General features: G+C 30.2%; 1 protein-coding gene, 1 long non-coding RNA gene and 1 pseudogene across 2 annotated transcripts; all 3 read right to left on the bottom strand.

The window, feature by feature from the left end:
- Positions 1–8,471: 8,471 nt before the first annotated feature.
- LOC115890190 lies at positions 8,472–15,589 on the bottom strand. Its single transcript, XM_030910350.1, has 5 exons — positions 15,580–15,589; positions 13,756–13,775; positions 13,281–13,453; positions 12,716–12,890; positions 8,472–8,600 (listed from the first exon to the last, which is right to left on the bottom strand). The coding sequence occupies exons 1-5, from the start codon at positions 15,587–15,589 to the stop codon at positions 8,472–8,474; spliced, it is 507 nt and encodes a 168-aa protein (XP_030766210.1).
- A 292-nt stretch (positions 15,590–15,881) lies between these two features.
- LOC115890162 lies at positions 15,882–16,983 on the bottom strand. The gene is made up of 3 exons (XR_004051583.1): positions 16,735–16,983; positions 16,183–16,457; positions 15,882–16,070 (listed from the first exon to the last, which is right to left on the bottom strand). It is a non-coding gene; the product is annotated as an uncharacterized LOC115890162 (long non-coding RNA).
- Positions 16,984–19,813: 2,830 nt separating this feature from the next.
- On the bottom strand, positions 19,814–22,377 carry LOC115890189 (annotated as a pseudogene).
- Between the last annotated feature and the right edge of the window lie 398 nt (positions 22,378–22,775).

Here is a 22,775-nt window from a genome sequence, read left to right as displayed (position 1 = left end):
TTTTATCCAAGTCGAGTTGCAAGGCTTTGTAACATCCAAGTAAGTCGGTAGCAAGCCTATTTACTGGGATGTTATGAAGTTCTCCAACTCGACTTTGAGAATATAACAGTTGATATGAACCATACAAACGCGTACGTAAGAAGCGCGCAACATCCTTAAGTATATTTATATGGCAATTATGGCAGCATCCAAGTATATTTTGATCGAAATACATCTGTACCGTGTCAGCCGGGCTTAATAGAGAGATAACACTCTTTTGCAACCACAGTGCGATGTATACTCTTGTACATAGTAGGCACTTTTCATCATCCAGTATAAAATAATCATTGTTTAAATCCATCCTTCTCGAATCTGTGTATGTAGTAATTTATTATAAATAAATAAACCTATTGAAATGAAAATAATTGTTTTATTTTAAACTTGTGCATGTAGCGCCCTCTGGTGTTAATGCCCGGAACTAACAAAAACTAGTAGCGCCCTCTGCTGTTAATGCCCGGAACTAAAAAAGGTGGTAGCGCCCTCTGGTGGTAATGCCAGGAACTAAAAATGCTGGTAGCGCCCTCGGGTGTTAATACCCGGAACTAAAAAAAATGCTGGTAGCGCCCTCTGGTGTTAATGCCCGGAACTAAAATTGATAGTAGCGCCCTCTGGTGTTAATGCCCGAAACTAACAAAAAGAGTAGCGCCCTCTGGTGTTAATGCCCGGAACTAAAAAAATGCTGGTAGCGCCCTCTGGTGTTAATGCCCGGAACTAAAAAAAATGCTGGTAGCGTCCTCTGGTGTTAATGCCCGGAACTAAAAGGGGTAGTAGCGCCCTCTGTTGGTAATGCACGGAACTAAAAATGTTAGTAACGCCCTCTGGTGTTAATGCCCGGAACTTAAGTGCATATGTACTTTAGTTCGGTACATTGACATTAGGGGGCGCCACATAGACTAGTGAGCTTAATAAGATGTTTACTATAAAAAAAAACGAATATTAATTCATTATTTTGCGTATATTTGGAAAATAAAATTAACATTAAAGAGAGAGAATAAGGTATTAAAATTTACATTAAAGAAACAGGTATTTTTGACATGTTCTAAGAACACGTTGTAAGTTTTGCAAGTTCTAAAGCCTGGTTGACTCAGACAAAGTTACACTTGGATGCTGCCATAAAAGTATACTTATATGGATGCTGTGCCCGCCTCACTTGTAAGCTGATTCTATTTTATCAAAGTCGAATTGGAAAGCTTTGTAGGATGATATGAAGCTTTCCAACTCAACTTGGATAAAACAGTTGATACGATACAAACAGCGTACAAGTGAGATGCGCAGCATCCATAAACTGCACTTATATAGCAGCACTTGGCCCAAGTACACTTGGACGGCGTCAACCCGCCTTAGTGCGGTGTTACACTATGCGTAAGCAAGTAACAAGAAGCAAGTTCTAAGAAGTAAGAACTTGCTGTAAGTTTCTTACAGCGAGTTCGTAAAACGTGCTGCTACAGGAAAATAAACAACAAATAAAATTTATCGCAAAAATAAGGCGTCAGCGTTGGCTTGAAAATGGCAATCGATGATGTTTTATATAAATGTCATCAACCCAAAAATCAAATGCCATCATTATAACTCTAACGCCGTTAACTCTAAACGCTACGCTCCAAACTACATATTTTGATTAATAAAGATAGAATCTTGCGATTTGTGTAAATTTGAGTTACTTTTAAGCGAAATCAACATAGCCTTTTTAATTTCCATGCTACAGGACGATAAGAAGAAGACTGCCCTCGTATTTTGTTTGGCACATTAAATTTTACAAAGAAGTAGTAAGGGTCGGTGAAAACCGCAAGGTTCTCCATCTTTATTAATAAAGCGAAAAATTCCACATTTGCTACCAAAATGAGACACTCTGTATAGTGTTAGCTTTTATTTCATTTCGCTTTTAAAAAGGTTTAACTTTATTTTTTGGCCAAAAAAAAGAAAATATTTTTTTTAGTCTTGTGTTTATACCACTGCTAATTATAAAGTCTGTTAAATATGACAAAGAATTGCTAACCTGTACAGGGTGTATCATTTTCATTCGTTCGTGCTTTAGGGAGTTTCTAGCTTATGAACGCAAATAGAGAAAAAATGAGATTTTCGCAATAGATGGCTTCTTATTGATGACATTACAGGTATGAGGAAGAGGACTGGGATAAATGTATTATCCCAGCCATATCCCAGCCCTCTTAGTTTCTAAGCTACAGAATCATTTTTATAAATTAAATTATTAATTACTTAAAAAGTTATAAGCAAAAAGTTTATAAAAAAATTCTTTCAGATGAAATTATGTTCTTCAGTTATCAACGGAAGGTGTATTTTATATATTTTATGTACAGGTTGTCAATCAAAATAAGGTAATTACACACAATTTACCTCTATAAAAAAGTGCTTCGTTTGTCCATTAGAGATCATCAGAATTTACATCGAATCGAATACTAGTCAGCAAGTAATGGCAGTATGTATGTATATATGTATCAGAATTTAAGAATATGAACATATTTTTTTAAGATAAAAACATTTGCTTTGAAAAGAACGTAACACTGAATTATGTTTTTACGTTTACAATAAGTTTTTATATCTGAATACAAGGGACGGTTAAAAGCATTTATCAAAATCACCCTGTAGCTCAAAAACTAAGAAGATTAAAACATGTGATTTAAAAAAAAGTAAAAAAACTACGTCAAATGCGTCTGGGAATGACAATCGATGATAATTTTGGCGAGGTCAATCTCTAGACGTCATTGAGTAAAATTTTACATAAAACTTCAATATTAACACTAATTATAGAAAGAATAAAAAAGCATAGAACGGTTCTAGACACACAAATCTATTTCCAAAAAATATTTTTTTCCTGTAATTTTAAACTACGCCATTTAAAAATCGTTTTTACTCAATGGGCCACTGGCAGTAAGCGCCATTAAACAATAAAGAAGAGGACGGGCCAAGAAAATGAACTCTAGGGCTTGAGTTCGCAAAAATTGTCATCGTCATTCCCCAGCCGTTCATGACGCCGTTTTTTTTTCGACCGTAGGGTATTTTATAAAAAATTAGTAGCCACTGCGAAAACCGCTTCTTCCTATCTCCGTTCATAAGGGAGAAACACTATAAAACATGAGATACCCATGTTAAACGGTTTCGTCATTTCAACATTTAGTTGCAATTAAGGGCTTTCTCGCATATTAATAAAGAATACTAAATGTCGAACTCGTTACTTAAATGAACCCATTATTTTTTTCTTGAAGGCAAAGATACAGTACACAAAATTGTCATGGCCCTCTTATTTTCCATGATACAATGTGTTGCAGTTTTACACACACCTCATATTATATCAGTAGTCTGAAAAAAAAATAAAAACAGATTTATATACTTAGAACATATTAGGTGGAACCAGAGGCATACGAATAAGTTTTTTCTTAATATTTTCATCACACACCCTGTATACTTGTCAAAAAAATAATCTTCCTCCTTTACAAGCTTTTAAAATACATGTAACAGTATATTTTAGTTAAAAGCTGCAGAATTAATAATTTTAAAATAATACAAATAAAAAGTTACATAGGATTAACTACTTTTTTATTCAACTAACTTTTAATTGGCGAAACCAATTTTGATCTATTTAATTTTTAAATGAAAAGTTTAAACAATAAAGAACTAAAAATACAAATACTAAGAACAATGAGATAGGATATAAAAAAATTTGTATTAAACTGTTTTACCTCTAATTAAAAACTGTGACTTATGGTGGCTTGTGAGAAGATACACTAATTTCCTGACAAATATACGGGCTGTCCCATTAATAGAAACTAAACATTGGTCGATATTTAAAAAAAACTATTTAAATTATTTAAAGAAATTAAAAAAGAAGTTCCATAGCAATATGTTTTGAAATGTATTGATATGTTGTCAGACTACTGAAATAGGAGATGTATCTGAAACTGTAACATTTTCAAAATCACCCTGTATCATAGAAACTAAAAGGGGACTGTGGCAATTTTATTTTTCATAAAAATCAAGTTTATAAAAATCGCAATGACCTATCCTTACTAATGAGCGAGATGGAAGTCTGTGCAACATTATTGATTGATAAACTTTTCATAGCAAGCGCCAATACTTCCAATAAAGCACACAAAGTGGAAATGATCAAATGACGGAAAATACACTCACGAGGAAGTGACAAATACATTTGGAACATTTTAACAATGGAAGTTTTTATAGGGTTTGTTGTTTATTTTCCATTTAAACTAATATAAAATTAAAAATTGCATAAATTAATTAATCGCTCATCGCATGAAATAAAATTATACAAAAAAAATTGAAGTGAATAGTTAATAAATAAATAAACAAATAACATGGTAAACTTCTAGTTAACTGAAATTTTAAATGGCTTTAATATGGTGCTCTAATATTACCGGCATGTTTTGTAATAAAAAGATTGAAGTGAAAATCTCAAATAGAACACCTAGTTTATTTAACACTGAGCCACCCTGTAGTAATTTAAACGATTTAATTGAAATTTGAAAGTAATACTTACTTAGAAAGCAATAAACAAATATATTAATTATTGTACAATTTTTAACTTTTAAGGTGTTTGAATGAGCAAGAATCGATTAGGCAACCAGTTATACTAAAATTTAAAGAAATTGAGATAAATATTTTCAGAGGATTTTTCTATGTAAAATGAGCTTTATATAATTAATTTACGCAATTTTCTATTGGAGTACAGTGGTGGATTAATCATTACACAATTACAAATCTTAATCCCATCACTGACTAAATATTTAAAGATTCCAAAACTACAGTTTACAGCCTTAAAATTAGTTCAGATAATTGATAAGTGCTAATTAAATAAATTATTCCAGAAAAAGCTTGCCAGATGCATACAAAACAACAGTATCAACTCATAAGAATGTTATTTAATGTAATCTAGTAATTTGAAGTAGTAATAATTTAAGCATAATTTTTTTAATATATTCTATTTTCAAATATCTGGATATATTTAATTTCTAAATATTAACAATGCCACAATTTTGTTATTTATAAAGTATATTATTATAAAATTAAGAGTGTTTTATTTAAATAGCAGAGAAAGACATTATATTATATTTAGTTACCAACATATAAAGTATTTTAGTATAATTTGTTTTGATCTTGTTATATAAAATACTAGTTGAATCCTGGCGCATCCGCCATCAGAAAAAAAATTATAATTTAATTATCTTTTTATAATTAAATGAAAAACAAAAAATCCGGCGACGACAGTTTTTAGAAGAGCCAATTAGCTATCTTTTAGTAAAAAAAGCAACTTTCTAGAGCAAGTCGTTACTTCAGTAGAGACGACACAGATAAACATTAGCATTTTATATATGTAGATTTTCAATTAAAAAAAATACGACTTTATAAATTTGTGAAAGCTTTAAAAATGTACAGGAAAAATCTAAAATAACAATAGAATTAAAATTTGAATAACATTGCATTTAAATACTACCAATATAAAGCAAAAATATATTAAAAACACCCTGTGTATTTCTACGAACTGACTTTAAAACATGATCTACTGTAACCCGTATGTTTTATAAAAAAAAATTTAGTGAAAATTTCAAAGTGAAGACCTAACATGATTATTTTTGTAACATTGGGCCACTCTGTGGTAATATAAATTATTCTTTTTTACCTACTAAAAAAAGACTCTTAATTAGCTGATTAATTATTAGACGCGACAAAAAAATATTTAAAATGAAAAAAGAAATGACTGTAAACATAGTGCTCGGAACCTCTAAAACGGTTACAAAATATAGATGTATTCAAAGCAATTTTATAACAAAAATACAGCAATAGATCACAATAATATTATATAGAAAACAGATAACATTTGTACAGAAATAGTACATTATCGAATAAAAATGGCGTCGGCGATGGCTATGAAATGAAGATCGCTGTAATTTTATATATAAAATTATATGGGAAATGTAATTGATGTTCATTTCCAAGCCAACTGGACGCTGTTTTTTTTTTCGATCATACGGTATATTATTTTATAAGGAGCAAAAATGATACTTTTTGCGACGAGACACTAAAAGTCATTTTTACTCCGAACAGAACATGTTCTTTTTTCAAACGTCACAAATAATGTTTTAAACAATTTCAAACGTTGCTATGTTGTAAGTAATTATATATCGAGAAACTATGGTTACGCTTTTGTTAAATTTGTCAGTTTAATAATAATTTTGCACTCTTTTGTGTTTAAGCCTTTGTTTAAGCGCGCAAAAGCGTAAAAATTACTTTTTTTATATGTCAATCTTTGTTGTCATGTCGCAAAAATTAAGAGTTTTGTGACGTTTGAAAAAAAAAAATATTGCATTGAAATACTTTAATGATATCTCTTTGATAATAATAGGGATCTTCAAATTTATTTTGCTTAATAAATGTTATAAAAGTAATATTCATTTTTCAACAAAAATATTTAGAAATATTTCCTATTACAGATAGCAAAGGTAAGCTATAGATCACTATTATTAACAAAATATTAAAAACAATATTTATAAAATTCTAATACACCAAATAACATACAAAACTGGTATTAAAATATATCTTTTTGGGACATTTAAGTGGAATGAATTCTATGCCAAAAGATTTTAAATGTTGAAGGACCAACTGAAAAACGATATGCCACATATAAAACTAGAATTATTATTTTTGTGTAAAAATGTGTTTTATCTTAAAATTATATATTTAACAAATATGTATATACAAGTGTTAATTTTTATATCATGGCTTATGATATTTCAATTGATCCTACAATAAATATATTATATACCCTAGCAGACCATTTTCATATGTAAAATTCATAAATTTTAAGAGATAAAGTTTGTTTCATATTTTATAAAAAAATTATATAGCAGTAATTAATTATCTTAAACGCAAGTGTAACGATTTTATTAACACATAGCAAACATCAGTTTGTATTTTTCAGAGACATTTTAAATACTAAAATTGAGAGAAAAAATTACTACTGGAAATAAGATTTTTTTAAATAATAAGAACATTACCACAACATTACATAAGAATCGATTAGGCAACCAGTAATACTAAAGGTTAAAATTCATGTATTTATTTTCAATTGAACTCTTCTAAAACAACTAATTTATGCAATTTTGATTGGATTACTTTTATTGCATTTAAAAAAAAAACAATTTTAGTATAAATATACTTGAATCGCACAGTATATCTACGAATATGCTCACACAATATATTTGTTAAATAAATTAAGATGAAAATATTAAAAAGAAAAATATTTTTATAAGAAATGTATTTTTTATGAAAATGTTCAAAAAAAAGCTTTTGCTCTTGTAAAGACGTTCTGAGGACATACTGTATATAAAGAGAATTCTGCACATAAAAAAGAAAACAATGCATGAAGTGCATTGCTCTCTGTGTTAAAGAAACAAACTTTATCGCTAAAATTTAAATACAAAATAGATATAAACATATTTTAAAATCATATAAATTGATTAAAAAATCTGTGTTAGGGTACCAAAAATAATTCTCAAAAGCAAAAAAAAACTATATGAACACAAGTATCCAAAATTGATTTAATAAAAAAAATATTTTAAAAAAATAAACACTAATAAATCATTTCTACTTGCTTAACATTGGTATTCAATAATCACATTTAAGGTTTATGAAAAAATATTAAATGACCATTAACTATTAAATTATCATCCGGTTGAAGATATAGTTAGTTAAATTCTATAAAATTTAGTTTTGCGTTAATACAATAAATGAAATATTAAAAAATATAAACTTTAAAACCGAAATAATACTTGTGTTCATACGGCTATAGTGACGCAGATGCGCAAGTATAAAAATTATAATTTTGATAATCTGGAATAAACTTAGAGAAGTTTAGTTATATAATTAAGAAGTTAGTTATATAATTATATAAAAGATAAAATAACTTGGAAATGATACAAGCCTGTAAAGATTGTTTTTTAAATCTTTTAAAAAAAGCTTTGACGAAATCCAGAATACAATATAGTTTTATTTAATAACAATTTAATGATTGAACTAATGGAAGTTAAATATAAGATAGGTGAGATTGAAAAAAAGCTTGAAATGAAAAATTATAACAGATTAGTATTATGTTGCTCAACATATCCTCCATAAAGATTATTGCATTGATTTGAACGATTTAAAATTAATCAAACATCCCTCAAATTAGAGGCAACACAAAGCATAAATATAAAGACAATATCAACAGGGACAATGGTCCTATTCATAAAATGTATTGCTCTTAACTAGTGTTTTAAATTGCAAATGCTTAAGAAAAAATAAAGGTTTCTATCCAGATTATCAAAATTTTACAAAAAATTAACATTAAAATGACGCCTGATGTAATTATATAGTAAGAGGATAAAAACCAATAAACAAATTTATTGAAACAATAACAATATTCATGAAGCTAACGAACCTTGGTGAGGCATTGAGGAGTATTGAGTCTGCTTTATGTCGAGTGAAAGAGGAAAGTGAGGAAGTAGGAGCAACTGTTGGGGACATCCATTGTTAAGAAAATGCAGAGATATCTAAAAAATAAAATAAAAATAATATTAAAAAAAGGCATAAAACGATCTATGTAAAAATTAAAATAAATACATTTTTATTAATGTAATAACTACGTTTTTTAAATTAATAATTTGTATATACCCTATGAGAAAAAAAACCAGCATTATATAGTGGCTTTTGAAATAACAATTGATTCTGACAATTATTTCTGCCAGGTAGACCACAATATATCATTTAAAAAAAATTGGTATAAAAATTTAATGAAAGAATGAAATGTTAAAAAAATTCAGAGCTCATATTTTTTTAAATTAAGGTTTTCACGTTTGATTAATAATTAGTATGTTTGAAACCTTTTCTTTTTTTGTCATTTAAATATTATTTTTGACAAGTTTTTATATCAATTTTTAATAAATGACATATAGGAATAGACGTTGATCTCAGAGACCTGTGCAGCTTGAATATTATGAAAACGTATCATAATTTTCAAGCTTGTCGATGAAATTTAGTAAGCAAAAAGAGATAAATAACTTACCGTTGATAAAGGACTGCGACCACTTTTCAACAGCTGTTAAGTACAGTTCTAAATGGGTTTTCTGAGTCTTTTCCTGCAAGTTTCATTCCATTTAAAGCTTTTTGATGTCCACCATAATATTTGCAGATAGTACGGATTGTAGCGTATACCTAAAATTCCAAAAAAATATTAAGTAAATTTTTACTATACTAATTTTGGAAGATTTCTGAAAACAAGATTAATAAAAACAAAACAAAAAAGATTAATTAAAATTATATTTCTTAAAATAATGTATATGTCGTAGTCACATAGTGTATTCCGTCTTTTCGTGAAGATCCTAGTCACTTCATGAAGCGTCGGTTAGATTAGCAAGCTAGTTATGTTGTTAGGTTAGTTTTTTTCATTAAGTGACTAGGCTCTTCGTGAAAAGACGGAATACACTAAGAGACTACGACATAGATATTTACTGCGTTTATTCTAGTGGGAACATTAATATATCGTCTGTAATTTTAAACCAAATACACACACCGGAAAAGTCTAGGGATATTACAATTTTATCCCGCCATCGTCATAATTTTATTATTTGCATTTCTGATATAATAAAATTAAAATAAACAAATAGTTTACAGGACGTATTGGAAATAAAAATGCGAAATTTACGGAATTTTTCAAATTTACCTTCATTTTTATTGAACTCAAAAAATACACACATTTTTTTTTATTCTAAACTGTGAATTAAAAAAAAAGATAAAACCATTTTTACTTAATAAAGGGTATGACGTCCTCTACTGTTCATTACAGCTCTACATCGTCTCTCCATGCTCCTGATCACGTTGTCGATCTCTTCTTGAGGTACAGCCTGCCACGCTGCATTCACGGCCCGAACAAGATCCCTACGAGTTTCACGAGGCATACCCATTCTCAAAATTCTTCTTTGGACCGCGTCCCATACGTGCTCGATGGGGTTGAGGTCAGGAGATTGTGCCGGCCAGGGTAAGATGTTTAATTGATGAGCATTGATAAACTCACTTCCCGCTCTGGCCGTATGAGGCCGTGCATTGTCATGCATGAGAATGAAGTTTCTCCCAAAATCATTGGCATGTGGTAACACGACAGGCTCAAGAATTAAAGCACGATATGTGATTCCTGTTAGAAACCTTTCAAGAAAAACGAGATCGGTTTTTCGGCCTAACTGGACTCCTCCCCAGACCATAACTGTTCCATCTTGATAAGGGTGCACTTCCTGAACATGATCCAACCGAATAAAATGTCCCGGTTCTCTCCATACCCTAAGCCTTCTCGAATCCGGATGAATTCCAAAGCGTGACTCATCCGTGAAGAGAACATTGGCCCATTGTTCATTCGACCACTGAACATGATCTTGAGCCCACAAATATCGTACTTCTCGATTTCCTCTCGTTAAGGGTTGAGCTCTCCAGGGGCGTCTGCTTCTTAAGTTGACCTCTCTTAATCTATTGCGAACAGTGTCAGACTAACGGTTACATTATGTGTTTCCTGGAGAATTAAACTAAGCTCTGGTGCTGTAAGAGTCGGTCGGCGTCGATCATTTAATTGTAAAAAATGATCTTCCTGAGGGGTAGTAATGCGATGTCGCCCTGTGTGCCTTTCTGCAACATCACCACTTTCACGGTAGCGTGCACTTAATCGCGATATTACACCTTGCCTTGTATTTAATGCTCTAGCTACGTTGATTTGGCGCATTCCAGCTTCGAGCATACCCATGGCCCTTAGCATTTCGTCTCTGTTAAGATGTCTACGCTCCATAATGTAGTTTAATACTAAACAGAGTTATTTGAATGAATTTGGCCAGTTATCATAAAAAACATAGCCAGTACAGGTTAAATTCGAACAATTGTTGCTAGGTGCTTTTTATACATTTGACACAAAATGCACAAACACTTCTGCAAATATCCCAAATTTAGAAATAACTAGTGTGACTACTTGGTTTCAATCGAAGTAGAAAGAATCGGCCTACAAATATGTGGTTGTTTATTCAAAACATTCATTTTTAACTTTAATAAAATGATATCCCTAGATTTTTCCGGTGTGTGTAGTTTTGAATAGCGAATGTTGACAATTTGGCGAAGGATTTTTTTAAATAGTTAATTGTGTGTTGTAATCAGTATAAGATTTCTACGCTCCATAATGTCGTTTAATACTAAACAGAGTTATTTGAATGAATTCAAAAATTTAATTATATTTTTAATATTTTATATTTTTATTAAGTGCGAAAATAAATCCGTTAAGTATTTTATAGTGAGTTTAAATTAGTGGACCCACAGAATCCGTAATAATATGCAACCAGTAATACAGTATCAGCATTTTATTTCGTCCTGCCTATTTTTAACAGTTGTTGGCTTTTCTAATATTGGAAGAAAAGCGCTCGAATATTAGAAAATTTTAAAAATTTTCAAGCTGTCCAATGAAATTTTATAAAAGATAGAAAAATAACTTACCATTGATGAAGAACTGGATCCCCTCTAAGAGCTATTAAGTAACAGTAGTTCAAAATGGTTTTCCTCGATTTCTTCTGCACAAGTTTCTCTCCCATTTCATTTAAATTTCTTTTATGACCACCATTAGTTGCAGCTAGTAGAACTTATTTGTTTTAAAATTTATTTGTTTTAAATAGCAATTGTCTTTTCTTATACCTAAATAAAAAAATATATATTAGGTAATTTTTATTATAGCAATTTTTGAAGAAGCTATCAGAAAACAGACAATAACATAAATTTTCTTAATATTTGAAACTATCTAAAATAACAAATAAATAATACTCATTTTGTTAATATTAATTTGAAGAAGTTATAAAGAGTTATACAAAATTAAAAGAAAGACTTTTATTGATAACTTCAGAAATAATATAAAAATTGTAAATTTCCTTGATATGAAAGTAATAGCGAGTTATTAATGACCAAAAAATTAAAGATCTAATTTACTAGATATATATATAAAAAATATTTAGCAATAACTTGTAAATTATTACATTTATTTTGGTGGTAACTTTAATAATTAAAACAAGGCTATGCAACCAGTAATACACTCTTTGCATTGTTCAATTAACTTTTTTATTTTTTGAGCTAGAACATTCGTTAAAAAAAAACAAATTATAGGCTTTCCTGTCAAGTTTTAATACATTTTATTGTTATTATGTATGTTATGTTATTACCCTGTAAATTTAAAAAATAGACAAAAATAATATACAAAAAAAAAATCATTAAAACCATTAAAACCTTCTAATTTCTTTTTTTTTTCAATGAAAATTCTAGCTTCCAAAATAAAAAAAAGTTAAAACCTGTTAAATTTAGGGCAAAATAAAACTAACGAAAGCTAATAATAAAACTAAAGCTAACACTGTACAAACTGCAAAGTATGAATATTTTACAAAATTTAATAATTTTACAGAATTTTCAAGCTTATCAATGCCAATTCATAAAAATAATTAGAGAGTATTTCACGTAACTAGCCCATTAAAAGTATTTTAAGATGAAATTTAGTCTAAATTAAACTAGTTATAGACTTAGAAAAATATATACCTTGAAAATTTTTTAATGAACCAGTTGTATGAAAATCTCTGTAAATAAAATGATCAAAATAACTTACCATTATTAAAAGGCAACAAATATCGAGCCCAACCCTGGTTCTATTAACTTTACATCCTGAAACGACTGACATTTTTCTGTATCCAATCAAAAATTTTCCTTCAAAGCTGCAACTTGTTCGTTGAGTTGTGACAGCAGCTGTCAAAATGTCCATTACCATCAATTTGTTCAGCTCACTAAAAGTACAAATAAAAATTAAATAATAAAAATAATTATGACGTCAGTTTGTTCATACTAAATTTATCATAATTTTCAACCTTGTCAAAGAAATTTAATAAAAAAATTAAATAAATAAACTAGACGTCTAAATGCAAAACCCGACAAGTGACACATTTTGGAAAATTGAGATCTATACACCATTTAATTGGTTATCCCAAGAGAAACTCTGAATTACATTTTCATGCAAGATATTTTCAAGAAATAATACACCAGATAAATTCAGCCCTGTAGATTTATTATTCTTTCTACTATTCATAATATTTTAAATAATTTTTAGTCTATTCTGTAAAATTGATTTCAATGGACTTGTCAGGTTTTGCATTTATATAGACGCCTGAATAACTTACCATTGATGAAGGACTGCATCCACTCTAACAACTATTAAGTACAGAGTTCTAAATGGACTTTCTGAGTCTTTTTCTGCTTCATTCCATTTAAAGCTTTTTGATGTCCGCCATAATATATTATTTGCAATTAGTACTACTTGTTGACTTCTAACACCAATTGTCCCGTTGTATACCTAAAATTCAAAAAAAGTATTAAGTAATTTTTTAATGACTCAATTTTTAAAGATTTTTAAAAACAAAAAAAAAGATATTAATATTTAGAACTTGTTTAGAACTACGTCAAATCATAAATGTATGGCTATTATACCAATTTAAATAAGTCTCAAACAATAAAGATCTTAAACCGACTCTAATAAAAAATAGTTATAATTTTTATATTAATATTAGCGGTTTTAACGATCGAAAAAAATATAAATAAGATATCTGCTGTACTAAAAATATCAAAATAAAAAAAATCAACTTATATTTTCCATACCGTAATTTTATTGTGCTTATCTTAGTGGAAATTTTAATAATTATTAAAACCAGATTTAAAAACTGCATTTTTTTCCAAGGTCGCTGATATGCAACCAGTAATACAGTGTCTGTATTTTATTTTGTCCTGCCTTTTTATTATTGTTTTAATGGTTTAATTGAATACGATGGAAAATTTAATATTTTTATAAGATTTTTAAATTTTATAAGAATAAGTTGAGAGGCATAACTTACCATTATTAAAAGGCAACAGGTGTTTAAGTCAATCCAGTGAATGTCATTTTTCTGTGTTCATTAAAGATTATCCATTAAAACTGGAACTTGGTTTGGAAACAGCTGTCAAAACGTCCATTAATACCAATTTGTATTGCTTACTAAAAATACAAAAAATAAATAAGTAAATTTTTATAAAGTCAGTTGCTTCACACATTTTGGAATAAAAAAATATGTTTTTTTAATATGTTAGGTAGATATTAAAAAAATAAACGCAATAGTAACTCTTTAAAATATTGTCAAATATTTATAGACTTTTACAAAAAGAAAACATACTAAATAAAATTAAAATTGTCTGATACAAATTTGTAAATAACTACAAAGATTGAAAAAAAATATATTTTATTTTCAATCTCAAACTTATTTTATTTTGAATTTGAAGCCTACAATTTTGTAGTTAAATACAAAAATTGTAGCCTTAAAAAATAATAAAAAAAATAAAAATAACTTACCATTTTCATAGCGCAATGGTAATGAAGGCCAATCAATCTAAGTACTATTGATTGTATCTTGAAATTGTCATTTGTAGGTAAGATTTTCAGTATCATTCCATTCAAAAAATTCCTCCGGCATTCATCAAACTTATGTACAGTTCTAACAGGTTCTAACTCATCTGCAGATTTGTAACAGCAACTGTTAACGCCCAGTACATCACTCGAACCGATATCTAAAAATAAACAAATATTAGTAAGTATATTAATTTGTATCAATGTAGAAAATTAAAATAAATAAGAAAACATTGTAATATCAATATAGATAGGCAAAATATAAAATTAAGTTGATTTGAATAAAAAAATTCTCCTAATAAATTTAAAAAAAAATTAAAAAGTTATTAAAATATACATATTACGTGTAAAATATGTCATAACTTTCAAGCTTCCCAAAAACTTTAATAGGAAAGAAAATAATGTGAAAAAACTTACCATTTTTTGAGAAATATCTGCGATGTTGAAGTCAATTTAATGTCCTGTATCTACTGTAGAATAAATTGGTCATTTGTGAGCCTTTTCCCAGTATAAATTATGTCAAAACTTCTTGGGTGTTTCTGATAATTCATCCAAGTTGTTATAACATCTGCTATTCTACATTTCCACCAATAGATATGCTTGATTAATACATAAATAAATGAAACTTGATGTCCAAGATACCAATAACATCTATAAATAAATAAAAGTTGTGATAAGTATTCATTTTTTTGTAACTAGATGAAAAAAATTACCTTAATACAGTTGCTCCAAATTTCATTCAAAAAACTTCCGTCACAGCGAACAAAATCCTCCTCCTTTCCTCAAACATCTTCTATCTCCTCTCCTTCTATTTCAAAGCAATCCTCTTCCATCTTCTCTGCCCTCTTCTATTTTCCAAGTCTCACCAATTCTTATTCAACTACTTATATAACTAACTTATACAAATTTCAGGCGTCTTACAAACATTTTTTAAAAAGGGGGAAAGGGATATAATGCTACAACAAACGACTACGCTAGCGCACCTACCTAAAAAAAGAAAAACACTTTTTTTAGTCAGAGAAAAATATAAAGTTATATAAATTTACCTGATGGCATCTAGAAGATGGCTCTAATCTTGCTGTTGTCCCCCAAAAAAATTCATTCCAAAGCAGTTTAGTACTAAAAAGATTTATGCAGCTAAATTTAATTTTAGTAACAAAAATAAATTACTAATACTTTAATTCTCATTATAATGTAAAATTACATTATTCTAATTTAAGTTTAATTAAAAATTACTATTAAAAAAATTAAATATTACCAATTTTAAAATAAGACGAAAATATAATAGAAAAACAATATGCTACCTAATTTTGTCTCTTTGGAGTTATTTTTTTATTACCCATTTATTATTGCTAAAAAAACTTTATATTAAAGCCTTGTATAGAGTAAGAAAAAAAGTAAAAATGAAATATAAAAATTGCAAATTAAAAAATGAGTACTTAATGCAACATTCTGTAAATGTAGGGAACCTAAAGTTACTGCTTTGGAACCACGACGCGAACCGACTTTTGAAGTTCTCCAAGCCATACTGTATCACCTGTAAGAGAAAAGAAATATTAGAATATTTCTAACAAATACATATGCTAGAAGAAACAAAAAAGAAGATATAGACAACAAAAAAAAAACAATGTAAAAATATAAAAACTCACCATCATATCTTGCTTAAGTTCATTTTCAGTCCCACCATAATAATTATACGGCGAAAAAAACAGTGGCGTCTCACTGCTATGGGGCACATCGAATGCCCCCAACTCCATGGACCTCGGTCGATCCTGTAGAGTTGACAATAAACACGTTGTCCAGGTATTCGACGGTACCTGGAACAATCCGAAATTTTTTGGGACTGATCATATGCAGCATGTAGATAAAATTTCTGACTTCTTCAATCTTGTTTTTTAAAATCGCGCTGCGAACCCGGGTTGTCCTAAAAAATTAAAAAAAAATTAGTTATATAAGTAACTATAAGTTAAATTAGAATTTAAACTTATATCTACTATAAGTTTTAAAAAAGTTGCTCTAATTACTATACAAGTTATTCTACTTTAAATTGAAGCTCATGTATGTAACAAAAAAACTAAAATATACAACACTTATATAAAAAGAATTTTGACTGCTATATGGTGCAATAAAAAAGTTATTTGGTAGAGAGTACAGTAAAAGTTTACAATTTAAAGAAAGTAATATAAAAAAATTAGACTTACTTTTAACAGGTTTAAGTTAGGCCTGGATATGCTCGCCTCCTACCGACATTTTCTGCCTTCAAAATTCGACGCGGGGCAGACCAAGAGAAAAAACAAAAAGATGTTTCCACGACCCGCCTGCGAGTGTGTGCTGGTTGCCTTCCTTATGCAGATTCGACCCATTGGTCGACGATTAAGCCTCACCAGTCAGTTCCCATCCCAATTAAGCCGCCTCGTCTGGGGTCACCCTCGTCACCCGTCGGACGGACATCCACCAGGACCCCCTACAGGCGGACCCCCTCATCATCTTCAATGTGTCCGATATCCCGCCCCTGCCTCTTCGAGGGTCACGGAATACGTGCACGAAGAAATCTCGGAGCTTGGGTGCCAGGTCGTATCCGGCCGAAGCCTCTAGCGTTAGAACACCTAGCTCGTAAACCAGAGGGTGGTGACTCCCTTTGGGTACCTCTGCATGCTACACAGGTCATCGATGCCCGAACATCAGGGTTGGGGGTGACCCAAGAAGTCTCCTCTCTTGGGGAAGGCCGCGCCGCGCTCTGGAGTCATCTTAAGCTCGGGAATCCACACCGACAAAAACACTGTTAACCAACTGCATCAGCTAACGAAATTCACTAATGTTGAATTAGGAAATTTTATTAACCAACACAGAGAGCTAGCAATGCTCGTGTGAGTGGGAAAGGAGTGTGTGGTGTTGTAGTATTAATATAACGCGCCTAAAAAAAGAAAAAATATTGGGATACCTATAAAAATATTATCGAACACCTATAAAAATATTACGACAATATATAAATAGGTATATTTATTTTAAATGAAAAAAAAAGATGCTCCATTTATACCTCAGCAATATTTTACAAGATTTTTCCTTGATTATTATACCAAAAATGTCAAAAATATAAAGATGTTATATGATCTAGGGAAAAAAGGGATATAAATTTGATGAATATGGTCAAAATCCAAAGAATTTTTCCATGATGTAACACATAAAGAAATAAAAATACACAAGAAGTTTTTAGAGTTGTAACATATTATTTAGAGCTAAAAGTTAAACCTACAGTGTTTCAAATAAATAAAAAATATTAAAGTTATATTTTTTTTAACAATGAGACATCCTATATATTTTATTACATTTTTAGTTTCTACTATGAAGACAAAAAACATTCGGTCAAAATTTACCTCAAAATAATCATAGGTACTTACTGTTTTCGAAATATTTTAATTTTTATAAAAATTCAGTAACAATTGATTTATTTCTTCAATGCAAATTTACAACTAATACTGAATTAGCAAAAATCGTTTGTCAACATTAATACTATTTTTTAACATGTAATATTACACAACGCGCTTTAAAAGAGAAATATATTTTAAAATACCAATATCAGAAATCATTACAAAAATGCTGAAACATAAATATGTAGGAATCTTAAATAAAAAAAATACGTAATAAAATTCCTAATGAACCTACCTATTTAAAACTTAAATACAAAAAACCTACTCATTCAAAATATTATTAATGCGCATATTATATTTTTAAAAAATAAAGAAAACTCTAAGTATGCCCTATAAAAAGAAATTTAAATTAAAAATGGCAATTTACAAAAAATCAAGACATCGAATTCCAACAGGCGGCCATTTTATTTAAACATGCCTTGACCGAAAAAATTAAACAAAAAGTCAAAGATACATTACGTAATTTACCAAAAATGTAGTACTATTATTTTACCCTTATGTAACACGCAGTATAGAAAGTACCGAAAATACATAGTTTTACATACTTATTTATTAATCTACGTATATTATTTAAACAATATTCTTAAAAATTAATAACTTAATGAGGAACATTGAGAAGAAGGCTGCCATGATGGATATTGCGAAATCCAAAAATTTTGAAGTAAAATATCTCAAAAAATACATAAAATTACGGGTACTCACTTTTTCAGGAGGCTAAGCAGGGCACTAGTAATAGATTACGCATAAATTGTGTACACTAAATGCACTTTTTCGTCAGAAAATTTAAAAAATCGATGCAACCGACGGGAGGACGTCCGGATCCTTCAATTGCAAACGACCAAAGCATGACCGGCGTTGCCAGATTGAAGTCATTCGTAAAATTTAAGCTGCTCATAAACTTAATCTATTTATTACTAATAAAATTGGTTATAGGAAAATTCTTGTAAATTAAGTTTAATTTCGTTCTCAAAAGTTATTATTTACTCAATACGTTCCACTGAAATCGTTTTTTTACTTAAGGTAAAATATTTTTATTGTCATAAATAAGTAATTATAAACATAAACACACAAAAATCATAAAATAAACATAAAATGAAGCTGTTTAAATACATTTTTAATGCTATAAATACATCGAAATCAAGAATAAAGACTATAATGTTAGTACATAATTTCAAGAAGAAATAAAAGAAATTTCTTCAAAACAACATTACTGGTACTTGTTTTATTAAAAATATATAGAAATGGCCCTTACTATAGTGCTAGTGATCAATTTAAACTAATATAATTTTACAAAAATCACATAGAAAAAAAGATTATCGACATTTTTTAACAATCCGGCAACAATGAACGAGAATAAAACTCAAAACCTCCACGCCACCGAAACTGACCAATCACGATCGTGTATTTTTTGCTCTTGGATGCCTCGATTTTAACTTTTTTTAATAAACATGGATGGTTTTTATTAAAATTTCAGTAGAATATGCTTCTTAAATTAATTAAATGGTTTGTGTTTATTTGTATTTATTCTCTCCAGTATAAAATATCATACAAAACTTATTTTATATTGAAATTATCTGGTACGCCAAAGAATATTATAATTTTTCTTTGAGTACGCGCATAATTAGATGAACTATAAAATCATGCATTTCTTTAATATTTTAATAAATTATTAAGAAACAAGTGTTTTTATTCAATAAATATCCCTTAGTTTAATATGAAACTAATTCTATTTAGTTAAATAGTAAGAAATATGAGATAAATTATATAAAAAATAACTTCATAAGTCTTTAACTTGACTCAACGTTGACAGCTCTTACCGGATGTATCTGTTCAACTTTTGGCGTCACAATTTTCAAATTTGAAATTTAAATAAGCTGAAAAATCCTTTATTTACAAGAAAAAATATATGAATAAGTACAAATTAGGATAAAAGGCATTTATTACTTAGGACAACTATATATTACAATACTTTTGTCTTCTGAAACTGATAAAATTTTCGAATTATCCGGAACTGAATTTTACACACCAAACGTGCAATGTTTTTTTAGATAAAATTTCATTATTAAAAAACAAATCTTAATTAAAAATGGTTATATCCCTTAAAATTTAGTTTTTTTTAATAAAATATTATATTTAAAAAAAAAGGTGTGAATACACTGTCGGCTTTGAACATCCCATGCTTTAACCGTCTTGTCTGAACTGGCAGACACAAAATACTTTCCATCTGGTGAAAATGCCACATTTAAAACCCAAGAGGCATGAGCAGATATCGTTCCAATTACATGGGTCTGTTTTCTGTCAAAAAAATTAGATAAAAACGAGTTACAAAGGCTACTTAACTAATTTTTAACTTACACATCATATAATTTCATATGCCCATCGTCAGAGGCTGTTAATAATAGCTGATTATCTGGAGAAAAACACAGAGACCTTATTGGCATATGACATAGCGTGACTCTCTAGAGTGTGCCATAATTTGTTAGCAGCAACGTCAAAAATGTTAATAAAACCTCTAGCTATGTACTTTCCATAGGGGCTCTAAAAAATCTAACTTAAAAAGTAATGGTTTACTAAATGGTTCACTCTAACATTTTCCCCCTAACATTTTGCGCTGGATGTATACCATGATAGAAAGACCCATGATTACTTATGGAGCAGTTGCCTAGTACACAAAACTAGAGCAACGGACGGCAAGGCTAAGCCTATGCAAAGTCCAGAGACTAGCATGCGTTTGCATCACAGGGACCATGAGAACCTGTCCAACAGCAGCAATGGAGGTCATTCTAGATCTAACACCACTGCACATTGTCATTGGTAGATATGCCAATGCGACAATGATTAGAATGGTCACTAACGGAATTAGTACTGGGAGAATTGTCAGATCAGGGGCTTGGAACACCCTCATAAAGGAAATACCACTCCTGCAACTCCCAGTGGACGATATGCCAAGAACGTACAACTTTGAGAAACATCTCAATGTAGTATTGAGCAATAAAAAGAATTGGAAGAGCGAAACGCTTGTCCAGCAGTTAAAAGACCATACCATAACTTGGTATACTGATGCTTCCAAAACCAATACGGAAACAGGGATCGGAGTGTTTGGGCCGAGAGCTAAATACTCCGAACCAATGGGCACTTACCCTAGTATCCTACAGGCAGAAATCTACGCTATCGAAAGATGCGTACAACTTATCTTAGATAGGAACTATCGGAAACAAGAAATAGCCATCTGGTCTGATAGTCAAGCAGCGTTAAAAGCGATCAACTCAGTATCAATCAATTCGAAATTGGTCAAAGAATGCATAGAGAAGCTGAATAAATTAGGCAAAGAAAACAAAGTCCTCCTACTCTGGGTGCCTGCTCACCAAGGGATAGAAGGCAATAAAAAAGCAAATAATCTAGCTAGGAAAGGAGCGAACATTCCACTAACTAGACCAGAACCGTTCTGCTTTCCAAGTGGTAACCAACTCAAGGCAGAACTCAAGAACTTAGAAGATTCCATCCGCAACCTGGAATGGAAATCTTGCAACGGTCTAAGACACTCGAATAAGTTTCTGAGGGCTTATGATCAAGAAAAATCACAGATCTTCCTGGGTTTAAGTAAGAACAATCTTCGGATTGTCACGGCGTTTTTAACAGGACACTGTCTCCTCAATGAACAGCTCAGTAGATTGAAACTAAGAAGAAACGGCGAATGCAGATTCTGTGGGGAAGATGGGGAAACACCAGTACACCTCATCACTGAGTGCGCCGAGACGACAACCATTCGTGCCATGAATTTTGGTACGACTGATATTGGAGATGGAGAACTACCCTCTATAAAACCGTCCCAGATACTGGCTTTTGTCAAAGCCCTGGGACTGTATGATGAGTTATGACTCAAGAAAGGGGGACACAATGGATCTGTAAGGTCGCAGTGATTAACCCCCCTCCCACTCATTCTAATTCTAATAATTCCAAATGGTTCACTCACGTAAGCAATGCTCAGAGTAAATTTTCCTCTGGTGTCAAATGACTGTTTTCTACCGCTGCGGTTTCAACGCTATACTGAGTGATTTTGCCCGAGTGGCTTCCAGAAATGATGTCGTGTTTATCGTCCGGACTGAACGCAACCGTCCAGAGATCTACAGGTCCCACATGAATATTCGCAATTTTTTCTCATTTTTTTAGGTCCCATATTCTCATTGACGAATCTAATGAGCTCGAGCAATAATATATATTAAACAAAACTTTATCTGTGTATAGACCTAAGTACTTACATTTTCCATTGTGACTCATGGCAACTGATACCATACCTAATGAATGCCCTTCTAGGTTGTACTTAAGATCCAATTTATCGTCGTGCAGCTCCCAGTCCTTGACTAAATCATCTAGGACTCCTGTTACTATATAGTCTGTTGGAGGTTCGTCAGACATGCTTTCCATAAAATCAATAAAATGAAAAATATATACGAAATAATATACATGTACTGATTTCTTTCGAAAATCGACAACTATGAAACTATGAACCCTTTATTTATTTTTTGTCAAGTTACTTATACAAGCTATCAGAATAGGATCAAAAGGGGGTGTTTTCAAGACAGAGGGATGTCAAATAAAACAACTTGTTCTCAGATAAATATGTTTATATTTCAGATTTTTCATAACAATGTTTCCTTAGTGATGTTTATTGGTATAAATAAAATAATTATAACCACTATATCGGCCAACGACAGTACGAGTTTATTATTAAAACTTACATAATTTAAAGGTATATTAAAGCATCGAAAAATATTCATTAATTATTCTATATAAAGGACTTAAGGGCTACATGT

Source organism: Sitophilus oryzae, unplaced genomic scaffold (assembly GCF_002938485.1).
Source record: "Sitophilus oryzae breed Bouriz unplaced genomic scaffold, Soryzae_2.0 scaffold_85_pilon_pilon, whole genome shotgun sequence".
In the NCBI taxonomy this organism is placed as follows: Eukaryota; Metazoa; Arthropoda; class Insecta; order Coleoptera; family Curculionidae; genus Sitophilus; species Sitophilus oryzae.
This window is presented reverse-complemented; position numbering and strand designations above follow the sequence as displayed.